The sequence below is a fragment of the Ochotona curzoniae genome, unplaced genomic scaffold, assembly GCF_017591425.1.
Source record: "Ochotona curzoniae isolate NIBS_2020 unplaced genomic scaffold, NIBS_Ocur_1.0 contig_3050, whole genome shotgun sequence".
Classification (NCBI taxonomy): domain Eukaryota; kingdom Metazoa; phylum Chordata; class Mammalia; order Lagomorpha; family Ochotonidae; genus Ochotona; species Ochotona curzoniae.
This window is the reverse complement of record NW_024465705.1, coordinates 450,487-467,310: the sequence shown is the minus strand read 5'-3', so window position 1 is coordinate 467,310 and position 16,824 is coordinate 450,487. Positions and strand designations below refer to the sequence as shown.

General features: G+C 54.2%; 1 protein-coding gene across 1 annotated transcript in view; it reads left to right on the top strand.

Annotated features, from left to right (window-relative positions):
• Positions 1-16,824, top strand: part of APBA1 (amyloid beta precursor protein binding family A member 1) — a 35,561-nt gene that overhangs the window by 2,141 nt on the left and 16,596 nt on the right. The window contains exons 2-3 of the mRNA XM_040979197.1: positions 13,159-13,251; positions 14,410-14,449. Coding sequence (XP_040835131.1) covers positions 13,159-13,251; positions 14,410-14,449 — 133 coding nt within the window. The remainder of the gene's footprint in view (positions 1-13,158; positions 13,252-14,409; positions 14,450-16,824) is intronic.

Sequence of the window (16,824 nt, the reverse complement as noted above, 5' to 3'; positions counted from 1 at the left end):
ATCAGGTCGGTCAGTTCAGACGGGTCACTGACTTCCTGACCTCCAGCTGTCTCCAGGTTCCTCTTAGTTGGGGGTGGTTGGCAGGCGGTAGGGAGGGGTTGGCCTGCAGGTAGCAGGTTTTTCTGCAGATGAGCTGAATATGGAGTAGGTTCTCAAAGGAAGGCAGGGAGCCGGCAAGAGACCAGGCTGCACGTCCTTCTAGAACCTTGGAAAGCCATCCGAGAAAGCTGCAGGAGTGCCTGGCGCAGGTGCCAGCTGGCCTCCTTCAGCTTTCTCAGACCTGCAGCTGCACACGAGGCTATTGGCACAGCCTGTGGTACGGTGGGGTCCTGCTCTTACGGATTTAAACCGAGAGGGCACCTTGACCCTGTGTCAGGAGGTCGTAGTGATGTGTTAGCAATCCATCCTAAGAAATTTAACTGGACACTAAGCAGTTGGGGAGTGCTGTGTGTTGTGAATGACTAATCCAAAGCAAAACCTGAACTCCTGTGTGTTTTAAATACTGCCCAGTCATTTGCAAGCCATTTGAATATTCAGGATGTATTTCATCTGCCGTGCTCTATTTATAGGGAGCCTCAGTTCACTACCACCTCAATATCAGAAAATAGGTACTGAACAGTTAGGCCAATGTGCATTGTCAGGGACAACGGACAGCAGTGTGCTCTGAACTGAGCCTGGGGGGTTACTTGTTAAGGATGCAAGGGCCCGGCCTTCCCCTCCCAGCCAGGAGACCTGAGCTGTACCTCCCAAGCTCCCTGCTGACCAGTGCAGGACAGGAGCTGGGAGAGCAGAGTTGGGGAGACCCACGGGGATCCGAGGGTGCTTTGTAACAGCCCAGCCTGGGCAATCCTAGTGCAGGCTTCTGTTTGCACTGTTGAGGATTTGTGCCATACATCTCCCCAGAAAAACTCAGAGATGCTAAATCCCCGTGGGGTGGGTCTTTGCATAGTCCGGGCCAGCCTACCGAAGCCCCCGGGGGCCTGACCTTCCTGTTCAGTGTGAAGGGAGAATTGAGTGTCCTCAGACCTCAGGGTCCCAGGAAGGTCAGCTCCCCACTGCCGGCTCTGGAAGCTGGAGAGGATGGCCACGCCCAAGTGGAAGACTGACACAGAAAGGCGGCCGGGCGGATGCTGGTTGGCATGGGTCATAGGGCACTGTGGGCTGGAGATGGCAGACTGGGCCCTGGCATGAATTACTGACCAGCGCAGAGAAGACAAAGCAAATTAAGATCGACTCTTTTTTGCTAAAACCAGCAGTCAGAGCAGAGAAAGGCAGTGGAAATGTGGCCTGGCAGGGCAGAGCCTGGGTATCCTTGTTAGGATGACAGCACTGACCAAACATGGGAACTGGGAAAAAAGAGGAACCTGTCATGGAAAAGGTGAATCTTCGACATCTAGGTAGAAGAAGGGTCAAAATTAAAATGAAGACAAGACAGTATCAACAACCGTGTTTAGGAACATGGAGGTAAATACCCAGAGAAACTTCTGGAAGGGCCGGAAGAGGGACCATGGCCTGGGGAGAGGGAGGGAAGATGACTTGCATCTTGCCAGTGCTAGCCATGATGGTGCAGGGCTGTCTCACTCTTTACACGAAAGCAGGGCTCCTTTCTGAAAAACCATGTGTAGTTGGCTTTTCACTGCATTTGTCAGTAGCTTTTGGCTGTGCTCCTGTATATACTCGTGTGTGAGATGTGCAAGTCATGACTCGGTTCCCTCCCTGTGCAAGGGGAGCGTCTCCTTGTCGCCTGCATTCTGCATGCGGAGGAAGCACCTTGCCGAGGGTATGTCAGATGAGTGGCGAGGTCTTGCGTGTGAATTGCGTGCACACCTGCATTTGAGAGTAAAGCAGTAAAGGCACGGGGCAGGGGCTGAGCCGCTGCAGGCAGAGCGGCCGCGCAGCCCGAGCACTGGGGGCTTGTCTTGGGGCGCTTGACCTTGGGGACGGCAGAACATGGTGGGAAGGACTGCGGCTGGAATAAGCTCGGTGGGAGCGAGACCTGCTGAGGTCAAGTGCGGGGTGTTAATTTCTCCTCAGCTCTGAATAACTGTGGTGGTTGATGGTCTTTACGTGAAAAATGAACTGGTTTTGAGCTGCTTGGTGCACTGAGTGGCCAGCTCTGCCCCTTGGCTGTGGCAGCCAAGCGTCAGGTTGCTGCCAGAGGGAGTTAGGCCCCAAAGAGCGGCCACAGAAAGGAGCCATTTCCCCCCAGCAAAATGTAAAGACCTGATGATATGCTGGGTCCTTCTCTAAGCTGTGGTCATCTGCTGTTCCATCCGGAAGATAGACACGGCCTGGAAGCTGTGAGTGAAGGGCGTGTGACTGAGTTCAGCCATGTGAGGGACAGAAGCAGTGGCAGGAGGAGGTTTGCCTTTGCTCTGGCCTGGATTCCGAGTCTCATCTCCAGTTATCTTAACTCCCTTCTGGAGTGTCTCCTGTCCTGGCCAGGCCAGCCCTGGTGTCAGAGGGTCACCAGGGCACAGTTCGTCACAGGATGTGCACCGGAAGGCAGGTCCTACGATGACCTGTGCCCCCATAGAACAAAAGGCAGTAAGGCAGTGACGGGGAAGATTGATCCGTTTAACCCCCGAGTCTGGAGCTTTCTACAGGCCCATCTCCACTTCCAGGAGCACTCGTGCGCACTGCTCGTTGTCTCCCCACACAGCACGGCTGTGGGAAGGAAGTGGACTGTGGAGCCCAGGGAATGGCAGCATGCCACCACTGCGTGCGAGCTGCTTAGCACTGGGTGTTTAAGCCTGACTGTACTTCTGCCCCGGGCATGCACGCTGCATGTTTCTCTGTGCGAGCTGAGTTTGCATCCTGAAGGTCAGGAGGGTTCGGGCAGGCGGAAAGGAATACTCTCGATCACTTGATTCTGTGCATAGTCCAGTTAAACTCTAGGGGCCCATGTCATCCACGAAGATTCAGGAACATGGTATTTCTATGAACGTGGTCACTTTTTAAAGTGGAAGTTCTGTGATGGCTGTGCTGGTGTTCCTCATGCAGAAATGCAGCTTTTCCAGCCGTTGTAGGTACAGCCGTTTTCGCTTTCCTGCAAGCAGCCAGAGAGGCTGCTGGTGGACAGAGGCCGCTGTCTGTGCTCCAGCAAGTCTCACTAGGGCTCCCAGGGTGAGACACCGGGCAAAGGGCTCCCGCATGCTGAAGGCTCCATGGCCTCTTGGGCGACTCTGCCAGCAGGCTCCACTGTGGAAATAAATGAGGCTGAGCGTGAACTGAAGATGTGCAACCCCCTCCTTGCCATGGGGGGGCTGCTCCTCCCATCCCCCTCTCTGCCCCCTCCTTGCTGTGGGGGTGCTTCCCATGGCAGAGGTGATGCATTATTGATGGGGCATGGAGCAGGGGTGGTGAATAATGAAGCAGGTGTCAGATGCCCAAAGAGCCTCAAGGGGATGAAGGAATAAACACCACAGAGCCAGCAAAGGACTTTGGAGTTGTGTGCGCCAGGACAGCGTGCCTGTCCTTTTTGAAGCTCGCAGGGAGGCCTGCCAGGAGCCTGCCTGGTGATTTTCTGTAGCATGTGTGCTGCGCATTCTCTGGCCGGCAGCTGAAAAGGCTTTGTGGCCACACAGCAGTGGTGAGGACTCAGCTGCAGCCACGGGGCTCATACATGCAAACGAAGGCAGTGGGTGGGTGAGAAAGGGGGATAGGTCACTGGAAGGTGGGCTCAGCCCACACGGGTAAGAGTCAGCAACACAGGACTTCAGGCGGGAAGATGGAAAGTGAGATGAAGGGGCTGTTGTCCTCGTCTCTCTGGTCCTGTTTCCCAGTTTGGGTTGTGCAATTGGTCCACAGCCCAGGAACTTGTCGACTAGGAACAGGGGAGGAAGAGAGGGCAGTTTCCAGCTGTGGCTTGCTCTGATTCCTTTAATCTCTTGTCTGCCTTCTGGCCCTATCACGGAGCATCGCTGGAACAGCTGGCCTGTCTGATGGCGGGTCAGGTGAGGGAGGAGGCTGGAACAGCTGGACTCAGGCCTGTTGGCCTACCTGGTGGTGGGTCAGGTGAGGGAGGAGGCTGAGGCTGTTATAAGCAGGAGAGCCTGTAGTCCATTGCAGACTCGTGAGGAGCCCATTAGTACTGGGACCCCACTCCCCAGCCCTCTCTCCTCTTTGGCCTTTGGACAACCTTGGTGCTTCTGTTCCCATGAGCATAAGTTCTCTCCAGCTCAGTTCGTCCTGTGACCTGTCCCAGCCCTGGTCCTGGGGATACGGTCCAGCTCTGACAGCGGTTGGGGTTATCGTGGGCTTTGGTTCAAATCATACTCCTCTGTTACTGACTGGCTGTACCCCCATACATAGCCCAGCAAGGCCCTCAGAGGTATTTGGAGGCAGAGGTGAGAGGGGCCCAGCGCTGGCTGGCATGGTACCCTCCAAACCCCACCCTTCCATGTCCAGGTCCACGCTGACGCAGGTCCCGTGAGAGCCTCTGCTGACTCGCGCCCCTCTCCCCCACCCACCACGGGAGCCCAGAGCTTTTTCACAGCTTCCATAAACGTAATGAAGTTCAGAGCATGTGAAAGTGCTGGTGGCACCTTGCGGAGGGGGTTATTTCCCCCAGAAATAGCAGGCTCATCTTCCAAGGAGAAGGCCGGCCTTCTTCCCAAACATCAGCTGATGCTGCCAGGGCAGCCGCACTCCTGGCCCCCGTGTGCTTACTGAGAGGGGTCAGGCGCCCAAGGTGGGTGCATCTCCTCTTACCAGCTGCATTATTGATACCATTGGAAAGAGGCCACCCCCAGAGTCCAAGGCACACACACAGAGTGGAGCCATTAGAATCAGCCTGACTGCCCTCACTGTACTTGGAGAGAGATGGAGAACTTTTGGATGTACCAGCTCGAGTGTCTGGAGGAAGAGGTAGGTGCCCGCTCATGCTGCTGTGCATGTGGTCTCTTCACTGGTCCTGTCAACCTGCAGGATGTTCTCTAGGGTCACCTGGTTGGCAGCAGTTGGTGGGCTCGTGGCACGGGTGATGGGAGCTGGTGTCCCTGAGGATGCAGAAAACAGAATCAGGTCTGCATGGAGCTTGGAAGTCCACACTAGCCCTAGAGAAAGCTGAGGCCATCAGGACCCCTGGGAAGGGTGCTGAGGGAGTATGCTGGCTGCCATCCTGCCGCCTGATTGCCTGCACTCGGACAAGTAAATGACTCTGGGCATGTGTGGCTTCCATGATCCACGGTCAGCAAGGGGTTAGATGCAGTGTGCCCGTGTGCCATAGCCCTCTGTAAGTGGGGGCCTGGACTGCTCGCAGCAGGGTTCTGCTGCTGCAGCCACGTGTGTGTTCTCAGCCGAATTAGTAGGCGTTCTGGCTTCTCCTCTCCCTGGTCTCGGGACAGGTGGCTGGGGAAGAAGGCAGCGGAGCCCATCAAGGGAGATGAGTAAGACTCCCTTTGTGGACATGCAGCCTCCTGGGGAGGGGGTTCATCCTCACGCTGGTGACTGGCTCACAGAACCTCAGCAGCTGGGTACCCTGTTGGGGGAGGGGACACGGTGAGTTCCTTGCATGGCCGCAGGTGCCTAGATGGTCTGAGGAATTTGGCTGCACTCCAGGGTGCTCTGTGTGTCTGCCCAAGCTGGGAAAAGGAGGACATGACACGTGGGGGAAAGAGGAGGCAGAAGTACTCAGGAGCGTGTTCCCTGACCGTTACCTCAGAGCATGCCATTGGTATGGATGGAATCCATTATAAATCCGTATATAAAACACTTCATTAAACCCAAGCTATTGTCATTTCAATGACATAGTTATGTCCTGACAATGCGCACGCTAACTTCCCCACTTTGCCACATTGAGGAAATGCAGATATGTGTTGACACTATTAGGGCTTGAATTAAGAGTGAATAATTATGGATTTCTTAACCAGTTTAGATTTTCAGAAACACAAACATGTGTTAGGGTAAGAAAGAACCAATCAGCATTCTTGGTTTTTTTGTTTGTTTGTTTTTTATAAGTCATTCTAGTGTGGAATGAGGTTAATGTAAAACAGCTGAGGTCAGTAAGGGTTGGGGTGCAGTGGTTTGAGCAAAGGTACAAAGCCAAATAAACCTCTAAGCACAAATGGAAAAGCTTAGAGGACTGGGCAGTGTGAGAAACACTACACAGTCTCAGAGCTGATGCCAAGAGAAGCGGTGTGTGTGCCATGGCCTGCCCCAGGTAACTGCGTGTAGGAATGAAAGCAGCGTGTTCAGCTGCAGAGGCTTCGTGAGCAGCTGCTCGGGGACTTGCAGTGCTGTGTCTGACAACTCTGCCTTCGCTGCTTCCCCCTCTGAGCTCATAATCACCTGAGAAAGCGTTCTTGGCAAGAGGTGTCAGCTAAGACGGGAGACAGATTGTGGTCAAGAACTGAGAGAAGGGGCCAGCATGGTAGGGGAGGGGAATAAGCAGTAGCCTGTCACGCCAGCATCCAAGCTCTTCCACTTCCCATCGAGCACCCTGCTAATGTGTCTGGGGAAGGAACAGAAGATGGCTCATGTGCTTGGGCCCCTGTACCCACCCACATGGGAGCTCCTCGTTTTAGCTTGCCCGGGCTGTAGCAGCCTTTTAGGGAGTGAACCGGTGAATGGAGGATCTTAAGAACGCCCCAGCCGAGGAGTGGGTATTGTTGTACACTGGGTAAGGCATACTTGGGATTCCTGCATCCTGTATCCGGGTCCTGGTTTCGTCCACTCTCAGTAGAGCTCTCTGCTAGGCACACCGTGGGAGGCAGGAGGTGACGGCACAGGCGGTGATGGCGCAGGAGGTGATGGCACAGGAGGTGATGGTGCAGGAGGTGACAGCACAGGTGGTGACGGCACAGGAGGTGATGGCACAGGAGGTGACGGCGCAGGAGGTGATGGTGCAGGAGGTGACGGCACAGGCGTTTGGACCCTGCCACTCTTGCAGGAAACCAAGACACAGTTATGTGCTCCCAGCGTCGACCTGGCCCTGCTGCAGCTGCTGTGGCTTTGGGGAGTGGACAAGCAGATGGAAAGTCTCTCCTTCCCTCCCTTCTCCAATTTTATGTTTGTCTCTCTTACTCTCTCTGCTTTGCGGGTAAAAATAAAACATTTTTAAAAGGTCTTTCTAAAATGCAGGTTTTAAAAGATTGAGTAGAAAGCAATGGGGGCTGGTGGGTCCCAGGTGAGACCAGTGCAGGACTCGGGTATCGAACACCCCGATTGCAGCAGCCTCGGCTTCGTGTTTGTTCTTCTGTGATATAAGTGTGCACTTTTCCATAACACATTTACAGAACTGTTGCATATTGTATGAGGAGCTCTGTATGAGATGCTTAGAAGGAAAACACATGAATTAATCATAAGTTTTGCCTTCATGGTGCTTAGTAACATGCTGTGGTTAAATAGACTTTTCCTATAAAACTGTGTTTTTACAAAGTCAAACACTAAGAATGGCAGAAGCCAAATGCAGGGGGGTGTCTCAGGAGAGGGGTGCCGTCACTGAGAACTGGGGAGACCACACCAGCAGGGGCACATTTGTAGGGAGCGCTGGAGGTTTGGGCACACGTGGCGTTTGCGCAGGACCATGAAGGAAGGCGCCAAGCAGAAACGCACAGGAATGCCCTGGGGGCTTGCTGACAGGTAAACACTGGAGTGTCAGAGGTGCCAAATAGGGTCTGGAATTTGTTGTCTAAGCAAAAAGGAATGACTGGAGAGTTCTGAATGGAGGTGCAGGCATCCAGTGCAGTGGTTACATCATCACGTGGGACACCCTCCTGCTGTTATGGGGTGCCTGATTCAAGTACCAGCTCCTGCAGTCCGAAGCCAGCTTCCTGCTGAGGAGCCACCTGGGAGACAGCAGGTGGCTAAGCTACTTGGGTTCCTGCCATTCATGTGGGAGACCCAGAGGAAGCTCCTGGCTTCAGCCTACCCTAGCTCTGCCTGTTAGGAATATTTAAAAGGATGAGCACTCTCTTGGTATATCACATAGATACATTGCTAAACATTTACACTTTTTGAATTGAGAAGTGAATTAAAGGTGTGTTGAAAAGAGGCGAGTCAGGAGTCCATGAGAACTTTCTGGTGAAGAATTCAGCTTCTTATCTGAGCCGTCTAGTTGAGCCTCGTGCAGTAGACTAGCCACGTGGTCCTTGACTCTGAAGGCCAAGCTTCTGTAGCATCTTGGAGAGGCACTAGTGCCCACACGACAAGGTGCACGTCACGCTGTGTGTAGCATCTCCCAGCCTGAGACCAGATTGGGCTGTTCATACCAATTTTTTTTTTAAAGATTTATTTTTATTATTTTGTTTATTGGAAAGGCGGATATACAGAGAGGAGAGACAGAGAGGAAGATCTTCCGTCCGATGATTCACTCCCCAAGTGAGCGCAACGGCCGATACTATGCCGATCTGAAGCCAGGAGCCTCTTCTGGGTCTCCCACGCGGGTGCAGGTTCCCAAAGCTTTGGGCCGTCCTCGACTGCTTTCCCAGGCCACAGGCAGGGAGCTGGAAGGGAAGTGGGGCCGCCAGGATTATAACCGGCGCCCATATGGGATCCCGGGCGTGCTAGGCGAGGACCTTTAACCACTTGCGCCACCGCGCCGGGCCCTGTTCATACCAATTTATACTACTAAATATTGGGGCTTAGGAATCAGTGTGTGGAATTTTTGTGGTTTAATTTTATTGAGTTTTCCTCTATTTGCTCGTTAATTTTGTCCATGAAATAGCATTTTAATGACGAGGGAAGCAAGATGAAGAAAACGCCCCTGCTGTGCAAGCCTCTTGAGAGCGCTTCCCAGAGTGGGGTCATATTTCTTTAAGCTGTAGTTATTTTTGTTGGAAAGTCAGACTTATAGAGAAAGGAGGGAGGGAAGAAAGAGAAAGATCTTTCCACTGGTTTTGGCTGAGCCAATCTGAAGCTACACGGGTGCAGGGTCCCAAGGCTTTTGGGCCGTCGACTGATTTCCCAGGCCACAGGCAGGGAGCTTGGATGGGAAGTGGAGCAGCTGGACGTGAACTGGCGTGTGCAAGGCAAGGGTTCAGCCACTGAACCATTGGGCCGGGCCTGAGGTCACATTTCTAACGTAGACTCTTACTGGTGGGATGTGTTGGGCAGATCCGGTGCGCACTGTGAGAAGTAATCTTCCTGGCAGCCTTGGAGGCGAGGTAGTGACCGTGTTCTGTCCTTCTCGAGAAAGTTGGGGAGGGTAAGTAACCTTCCCAGAGTCAAAGAGAAGTGGGGGACCAGAATTCAGACTTAGGGTTGCCCCAGGCTGGGGCCTCAGCAGTTCAACTAGCCGAGTCCAAGTTTTAAGTTTCTTTATCTTGGTCACCCTAGAAAATTAAAACCTCAGAGTCCTTTCCAGGGGAGACGTGTGACGTGTGTTCCCTGTAGTCTCACTGGTTTGGATATATAATGTCAGATGGAAGTGGCTTTGAAGGCCAGTCCCAGTGTCCTAGATGCTGACCACGGGCCTTGTTCTAGGGCCTGATGGGTTCTGGGCACTCTCACAGGAACGGATTCTGTCTCCTCCACTCCTGGGGTTCTTGTCCAACTACGACAGGCTAAGGCGCTCTGTTGGGTCTGTCACAATGGCCCTGGGCTGCCCTAAAGAGGCCCCGTGTAGGTGGCCCTTTTAAAGACTGGTTACAGTTAATTACCTTAGGGGCAGCTGTTAAGTGCCCACTTCACATACTGGAGCACTGGTTCGAGTCTTGGCTCCTGCTTGTCTTACCCAGGTTTCTGCTTGTCCGTCTGATGGAGTTGGTAGCTCCTGCCCCAGCCGTCCCCACTGTCCCCAGCCGTCCCCGCTGTCCCCAGCCATCCCTGCTGTCCCCATGGAGATGTGCAAGGAGCCCTTGGCTCGTAGCTGCTGCCTGCCCCAGCCGTCCCTGCTGTCCACATGGAGCATGGAGCCCTTGGCTCATGGCTCCTGCCTGCCCCAGCTGTCCCTGCTGTCCCCAGCCGTCCCCGCTGTCCCCAGCCGTCCCTGCTGTCCACATGGAGATGTGCAAGGAACCCTTGGCTCGTGGCTGCTGCCTGCCCCAGCCGTCCCCACTATCCCCAGCCGTCCCCGCTGTCCCCATGGAGCATGGAGCCCTTGGCTCGTGGCTGCTGCCTGCCCCAGCCGTCCCCACTGTCCCCAGCCGTCCCTGCTGTCCCCATGGAGCATGGAGCCCTTGGCTTGTGGCTGCTGCCTGCCCAGCTGTCCCTGCTGTCCACATGGAGCAAGCAGCCCTTGGCTCGTAGCTGCTGCCTGCCCCAGCCATCCCTGCTGTCCACATGGAGCATGGAGCCCTTGGCTCATGGCTCCTGTCTGCCCAGCTGTCCCTGGTGCACATTGAGGAGCAAAGTACTTGTTCTAATCCCCTTCTCACTGAGTATGCCCTACTCCCTCTTTATCACCGAGCCTTTCAGATAAACAAACAAAAAAATACATAAATGGATCTGTTTAAAAATTAATTTATGGAAAGCAGGCAAAACTTTCAAAGTGTGAGGAAGAAAGGATTTATTTAGAACTTCGAAGAAATACTAAAAATTACAAATCCACACTTACTTTATTTTAGGACTAACATCTAGGTTATTTTTCCAACTGTAAGATACTTAGTTTGGTAGGTTTAGTGACAGGCATTGGTGCACAGTCAGGTTGCCCCGTAGCCGGGTACCTGTCTGAGCCCCTGTCCTCTTCCTGCTCGTCTCCCGCCCTTGTGCCCCCGGGGAGCCTTAGGTCCCTGCCACCTGGCGGGAAGCCTGGCTTTGGTCCCCAGCTCCTGGTTTTGGCCTAGGTCAGCCCAGCTGTGGAGGAAACCCTCGGTTGGAAAACTCCTGTGTCTCAGCCATTCAAATAGAGTCAAAATTTAGAACACTTGTTTCTAAAAGGACAGGTATCTTTCAAGGCAGAAAAAAAAAAAAACAAAATCCCATCCATGGTTTTCCTTAAATGCATATTTTTTATGAACGTTTCTAAGTACGCTTGTGTGCAGTTTCTTAGGGTAATGGTATTGATTCCGAAATTACCAATTTTTCCTAAAAGCCATGAAATGATACAATGATAATAGCTTTCTACAATCCATGTGTGATTTTTTTGCAGCCTGATCATAAAGCAAAACTGTTCCAGCAAGACTGTGGAAGATGCACTGTCTGCCCAGTCCCTGGCCTCTGATGCCCCTCCAGTACCAACCTTCCCGTTTCCCTGGATTGGCCGTGCTCTTCCCTGACAGTCTCTGCCTGGGCAAAGGACACACACACACCACACAAGTTCACTTGACCCTGAGTCCGGGAGGCTGGGAAGTGCAGGAGCTTGGGACTGGTGTCTGCTCGCTGCATCATGACCCAGGAAGAGGGCAGGCGGGCACGTTCGAGGCAGTGGAAAAGGTGGGGGCAGACTCCCTGTCGTGCAGTAACCCACTCCCACTGTCACAGTCTAATCCACGTGTGGCAGCTGTGGCCCAAGATTAAGAGGCCCTGCTTGTCAACACTGTTGGTTAGGGAGTCCTGGGGTACACCTTGAACCATCGTGCCCGTTCTTCCTGGTGTTGTGGCTCCAGGATCGTGGCTGGACCGAGCATTCTCCAGCTCTGCCTGCCTTGACCCTCCCTGTGTCTATGACCTGGGTGGGCTTCTCTCCTGCCGGCCCAGGAGCTCCTGGAAGGCAGGCAGGGATCTGACTGTTCAGTGTTGAATCAAGGAACGAGGGGCCCCAGGTAATGCAGGTATGCTGTTTGTATCTTTGATCACAGTTTGTCCAGGTCTTTGGGGATAGCTGCACGCCTCTTCTTCCCTACTGGCGGCCTTTGCTCTTGGCAGGGAGGCGGGGCCCTTCCCATTGTCACTGCATCGACTCTTCCAGATTGTAACCATCCCTTTCTCAAGATTTCCAGGGACGGGAGGGATCAAAGAAAAGGAAAGGGGTGAATGGGAGTAGTTGGTCCCTTGCTCCTTTCCCTTTCCAGGTTAAATTGGACACTTGGGAAGTACCTGCAGGAGGACCTTCAACAACAGGACATGGCTCCCTAGGCATTGCTGATCTGCCGTTCTCGGTGCGCTTTAGCCTCTGCCCTGCCAGGGCCGAGCTGCTGCCCCTGCATGCCTCCCTGGCCCACACAGCTCTTGTAAGAACCATGCATTGCTGAGTGTTCAACAGAAGTGTCACCTTTTCCGTGGAGCGCTGAAGATGCCCCTTCCCTGTCAACACTGTGCCCCTCTTTGCCACCTTCCCTAAGTCTGCCTTGGGAACACGGGTGGGTGTAAGGACTGCTGAAGGTTTATGTGTGGTTGTTGGCTGCGTTCCACTGCTACCTGAAAGCAAAGTCTGACCCAGGCAGGTTGGTCTCATCCCTGCGCTGGCAATGCAGGGCTCGGGGTGCTCATGTAGAATGAAACGAGTAGTTCCATGCCCTGGCGACCCACCCGTGAGGCAGCAGCCTACCCTCTGGCCCCACGATGGCTACACTCATCTGCCAAGCTTGAAGGAGCGCACACGGCACTCGGTTACCAGCAGGGGGCGTGCCAGAGCTCCCGTGGGCCCTTCCCTGGCTCAGCCGGGCTGCTGGCTGTCCCTCAGCAGGTGTTTCGGGGGCACCAGGTGCCTGGATGTGCCCTCTGGCAGAAGCTGCCTCAGCTTGGGAGAGGAGATGCCACACCAGACAAGGAAACCTGTTTTCCTAAGCCTCAGTGGCGGGGGGGGCCGGGGGTCTGTTTTGCTTATTTAAATTTTAGCTTTAAGAGTTAATAACCTGTAACAAGCATTGACAACGAGTTTTTAACTGTTCTAAGATTATCCAAGGTAACATAGTTTAGAGACTAGAAGTTGTGACTTTGCAGTCTCCCATGCTTTAAACTGGGCAGGTGTGTTTGACCTTTTACCTTTCGGGTTGTTGTCATTGAGGGCCGGGAGAGGCTGTGAAGCACCAGGTACTCCGAGTGTGTCCCGCAGTAGAAGCAAGCTTCCTGGCAGGTGCTTGGCTTGTGTCCTTAGTTCTGTGTGGTTTGGACTGGACATGTGATAATGAACTTTTCTATATTTTCTCCTAGCAGTTGCCCCAAGTGGGGCAGGGGGAAATGAGTGTAAGAGCTGTAGCAACGTCTCTGAAAACATGGCCGGGATGCGGAAGGAAGCCCTTGCCAGCTGTGCTCTCCCAACCTCTTCTCCAGGGGCTGGGGTGGGCACTGGCCATGCCCCACGGTTCTGAGAAGCTCTCCCTTGCTGTGTTACAGTCTCCCTCTCCGGGCAGTTCCTCACCCCTGGGTGCAGAGTCTTCAAGTACACCCCTTCATCCTGGTGACCCTGCCGAACCCTCCAACAAAGAGGTAAGGTGCCACCACTCATTCTGCCCCATCCAGCCCGAATGGACGTGGGAAATCCAGCCTGACTTCTCTACTCTGCAGGCCGTAGTCCTCCGTTACAGCTGTAATAGCCGTCAGTATCTGCATGAACGACTCCAGTGAATAGGTGGCTGCTTGCTCAGCACACGGGGCACATGGCAAGTGCCTGGTGGCCATCTGGGCTATGTGGCTGCCATGCTGCACGGGGTGGGTGACAGAATGCTCACCTCATTGCAGAAGGCTGTGAGAAGGTCGGCGCAGCGCACCGTTGACGTGCGGTTGCTATCTAGTCTGAAGAAGGTTTGGTTCCTCAAGTGCCCGTGTTTGTTGGTCCCTGCACATGCTGGGCCGAGCCGAGCCGAGCCATGGGAGAGCCTGCCATGTTCTACTCCTGTATCAGCTAATGGGGTAGCCGCATGCACCCATTAAGCCCTTGCAGTGGGGCTAAGCAACTGGATTTCCATATTCCCCGTTGGTGAACAGCTGTGTGTGGCTACGAGCTACTGGGTGCAGCAGCCTCGCAGGGTCCCCGGGGGGTAGGTGATGGAGCAGGGCACAGTGAGCCATGGCTGCTCAAGGAGGGAGTTTCATCCAAGTGCCCCTTTTCCTGTTACACCCAGCAATCACCCACACCTCTTTAGGAGCCAGCAACAGGGAGACATCAGACTCCAGGGTGCTGTGTGCCCAGTTCCAGAGTTGCCTGCTGCTGCTGGTAATTGTGGGTGAAGTACCATGGGCAAAAAGCTATTTGAGTGCTTCTTAAAGGGAGCCTTGTGGCCTGGGAAAGCGGTTGAGCACGGCCCAAAGCCTTGGCACCTTGCACCTGTTTGGGAGACCCAGAAGAGCTCGTGGCTCCTGGTTGGCTCAGCTCCAGCCGTTGCGGCTGCTTGGGGAGTGAAGCATTGGACAAGGGATCTTTCTCTCTCTGCTCTATCCAATAAAGACTATATCTGCCTTTCCAATAAAAAATAACTCTTAAAAACACAACTCTTAAAAATGTGGAAATAAGATCTTTAATTGTGCATTGTTATTGCTGTTAGTGTGTACACAGAACCTAGTCAATAAAGACAAATGCATGAGGTCCCTACATAATAAAAGCAAGACTTTCCCTCCCCTTTTCTAACCGGATTGTCTTAATTACAGTCCAGAAAAAGCTTGGCTTCCTTCCCGACCTATGTTGAAGGTAAGTGCCTCTGCCTCTGCCCTCTGCCTCTACGCTCTGCCCCTGCCCTCTGCCCTCTGCCTCTACGCTCTGCCTCTGCCCTCTGCCCCTGCCCCCTGCCCTCTGCCCCTGCCCTCTGCCCTCTGCCTCTACGCTCTGCCTCTGCCCTCTGCCCTCTACCCTCTACCCTCACCCTCTCCCCTCTACCCTCTCCCCTCTCCCCTCAACCTCTACGTTCTACCCTCTACCCTCTTCCCTGGACCCTCTACCCTCTACCCTCTACCCTCTACCCTCTACCCTCTACACTATTCCCTCTTCCCTCTACCCTCTCCTGGACCCTCTACCCTCTACCCTCTCCCTGGACCCTCTACACTCTACCCTCTACCCTCACCTTCGACCCTGGACCCTCTCCCTGGACCCTCGACCCTCTCCCTGGACCCTCTACCCTCTACCCTCTTCCCTGGACCCTCTACCCTCTACCCTCTACCCTCTCCCTGGACCCTCTTCCCTGGACCCTCTAACCTCTACCGTGGACCGTCTACCCTCGACCCTCGACCCTCTACCCTCTCCCTGGACCCTCGACCCTCTTCCCTCTACCCTCTACCCTCTACCCACTTCCCTGGACCCTCTACCCTGGCCCTCTACCCTATTCCCTCTACTTCTAACCTCACCCTCTATCCTCACATTCACCCTGTCCCTGCACCCTCTACCCTCTCCCCGGACCCTCTACCCTCTCCCTGGACACTCTACCCTCTACCCTCTCCCTGCACCCTCTACCCTCTACCCTCTCCCTGGACCCTCTAACCTCTTCCCTCTACCCTCTACCCTCTTCCATGGACCCTCTACCCTCTTCCCTGGACCCTCTACCCTCTTCCCTCTACTTTCTACCCTCTACCCTCTTCCCTGGACCCTCTACCTTCTACCCTCTCCCTGGACCCTCTACCCTCTACGCTCTTCCCTGGACCCTCTACCCTCTTCCCTCTACTTTCTACCCTCTACCCTCTCCCCTCTCCCTGGACCCTCTACCCTCTACCCTCTTCCCTCTACGTTCTACCCTCTACCCTCTTCCCTCTTCGCTCTACCCTCTACTTCTAACCTCACCCTCTATCCTCACATTCACCCTCTCCCTGGACCCTCTACCCTCTACCCTCTCCCCTGGACCCTCTACCCTCTCCCTGGAACCTCTACCCTCTACCCTCTCCCCTGGACCCTCTACCCTCTACCCTCTGCCCTGGACCCTCTTCCCTGGACCCTCTACCCTCTCCCTGGACCCTCTCCCCTCTCCCTGGACCCTCTCTCCTCTCCCTGGACCCTCTCCCCTCTACCCTCGACCCTCGACCCTCACCTCTACCCCCCCCCACCACCACCCCCTACAAACAACCAACCACCCCCCTGCCTCCACCCCCTCCCTTTCCCATACAAACACCCCCTGCCCTCCTCTCCCTATACAAAGAAGAACTGCTCCCCTCCCATACAAACAACAAGCCCTCCCCTCTCCATACAAACAACAACCCCTCCCCTCCCCATACAAACAAGAACCCCTCCCTTCCCATACAAACAACATCCCCTCCCCTCCGCTCCCCATACAAACATCAACCCCTCCCCTCCCCTCATCTGCAGGGTGTGCGCATACACCCTGGCACAGGCTTTTCCAGATACAGTACATGGTTACTTTCTTGACAAAGGCTGCCCATGAGGCCCAACAGTGTTCGCCCCGAACGAGGCCAGGGCCAGCATGTGGTTTAGCCTCAGTCACTGCCATGCTTGGCAACCCTCCTCTCCGATGTTAGTCCCAGCATTAATCCAGATGTGAGAGGCTTCCTCCGAATTGCTCAGTGAAGCCTGCACCTGCTGCATGTGAAACCACAGTCGCTGCCTTCAGGCTGTCGCACAGTATGCTGGCAAGGAGCCGACGCTGGCTTGGGCCAGTCGGTGCTTTTTTTCCCCCTGGGCGTGGCGTACTCACGTTGCATTATAGTCAGTTGCCCTGAAGGGTAAATGGCATGGGATCATAGGTCAGAATTAAACTGTTTTAGTCCCAATATTTGTGTCTTAGCTGCTAGGCATTTTACAGTTATTTAAGTGTAATTTCGGTTGTTTTTAAACTAACCTTCATAGCCATGGTTGTAGAGATCGAAGATGGACCATTTTCACTATATAGAGCTAAGTCACACATGAATATGGGGGCCAGGTGAATGGAGCCAGTCCCTTTTGTCCAGAGTACACCAGAGCATCTGTCAGGAGAAAGGTCTTGTCACTGAATCTGAATTTGTCATAGCTGCAAAACAAGCTTTGCCAGTTTACAAATGAGGGTTGAGGAACCTCCTGCCCGTGGGTTGTATAAGACCCACAGCATCCCTGGGCCTGACGTTGCCACCAAGACACAGGCAGGACAG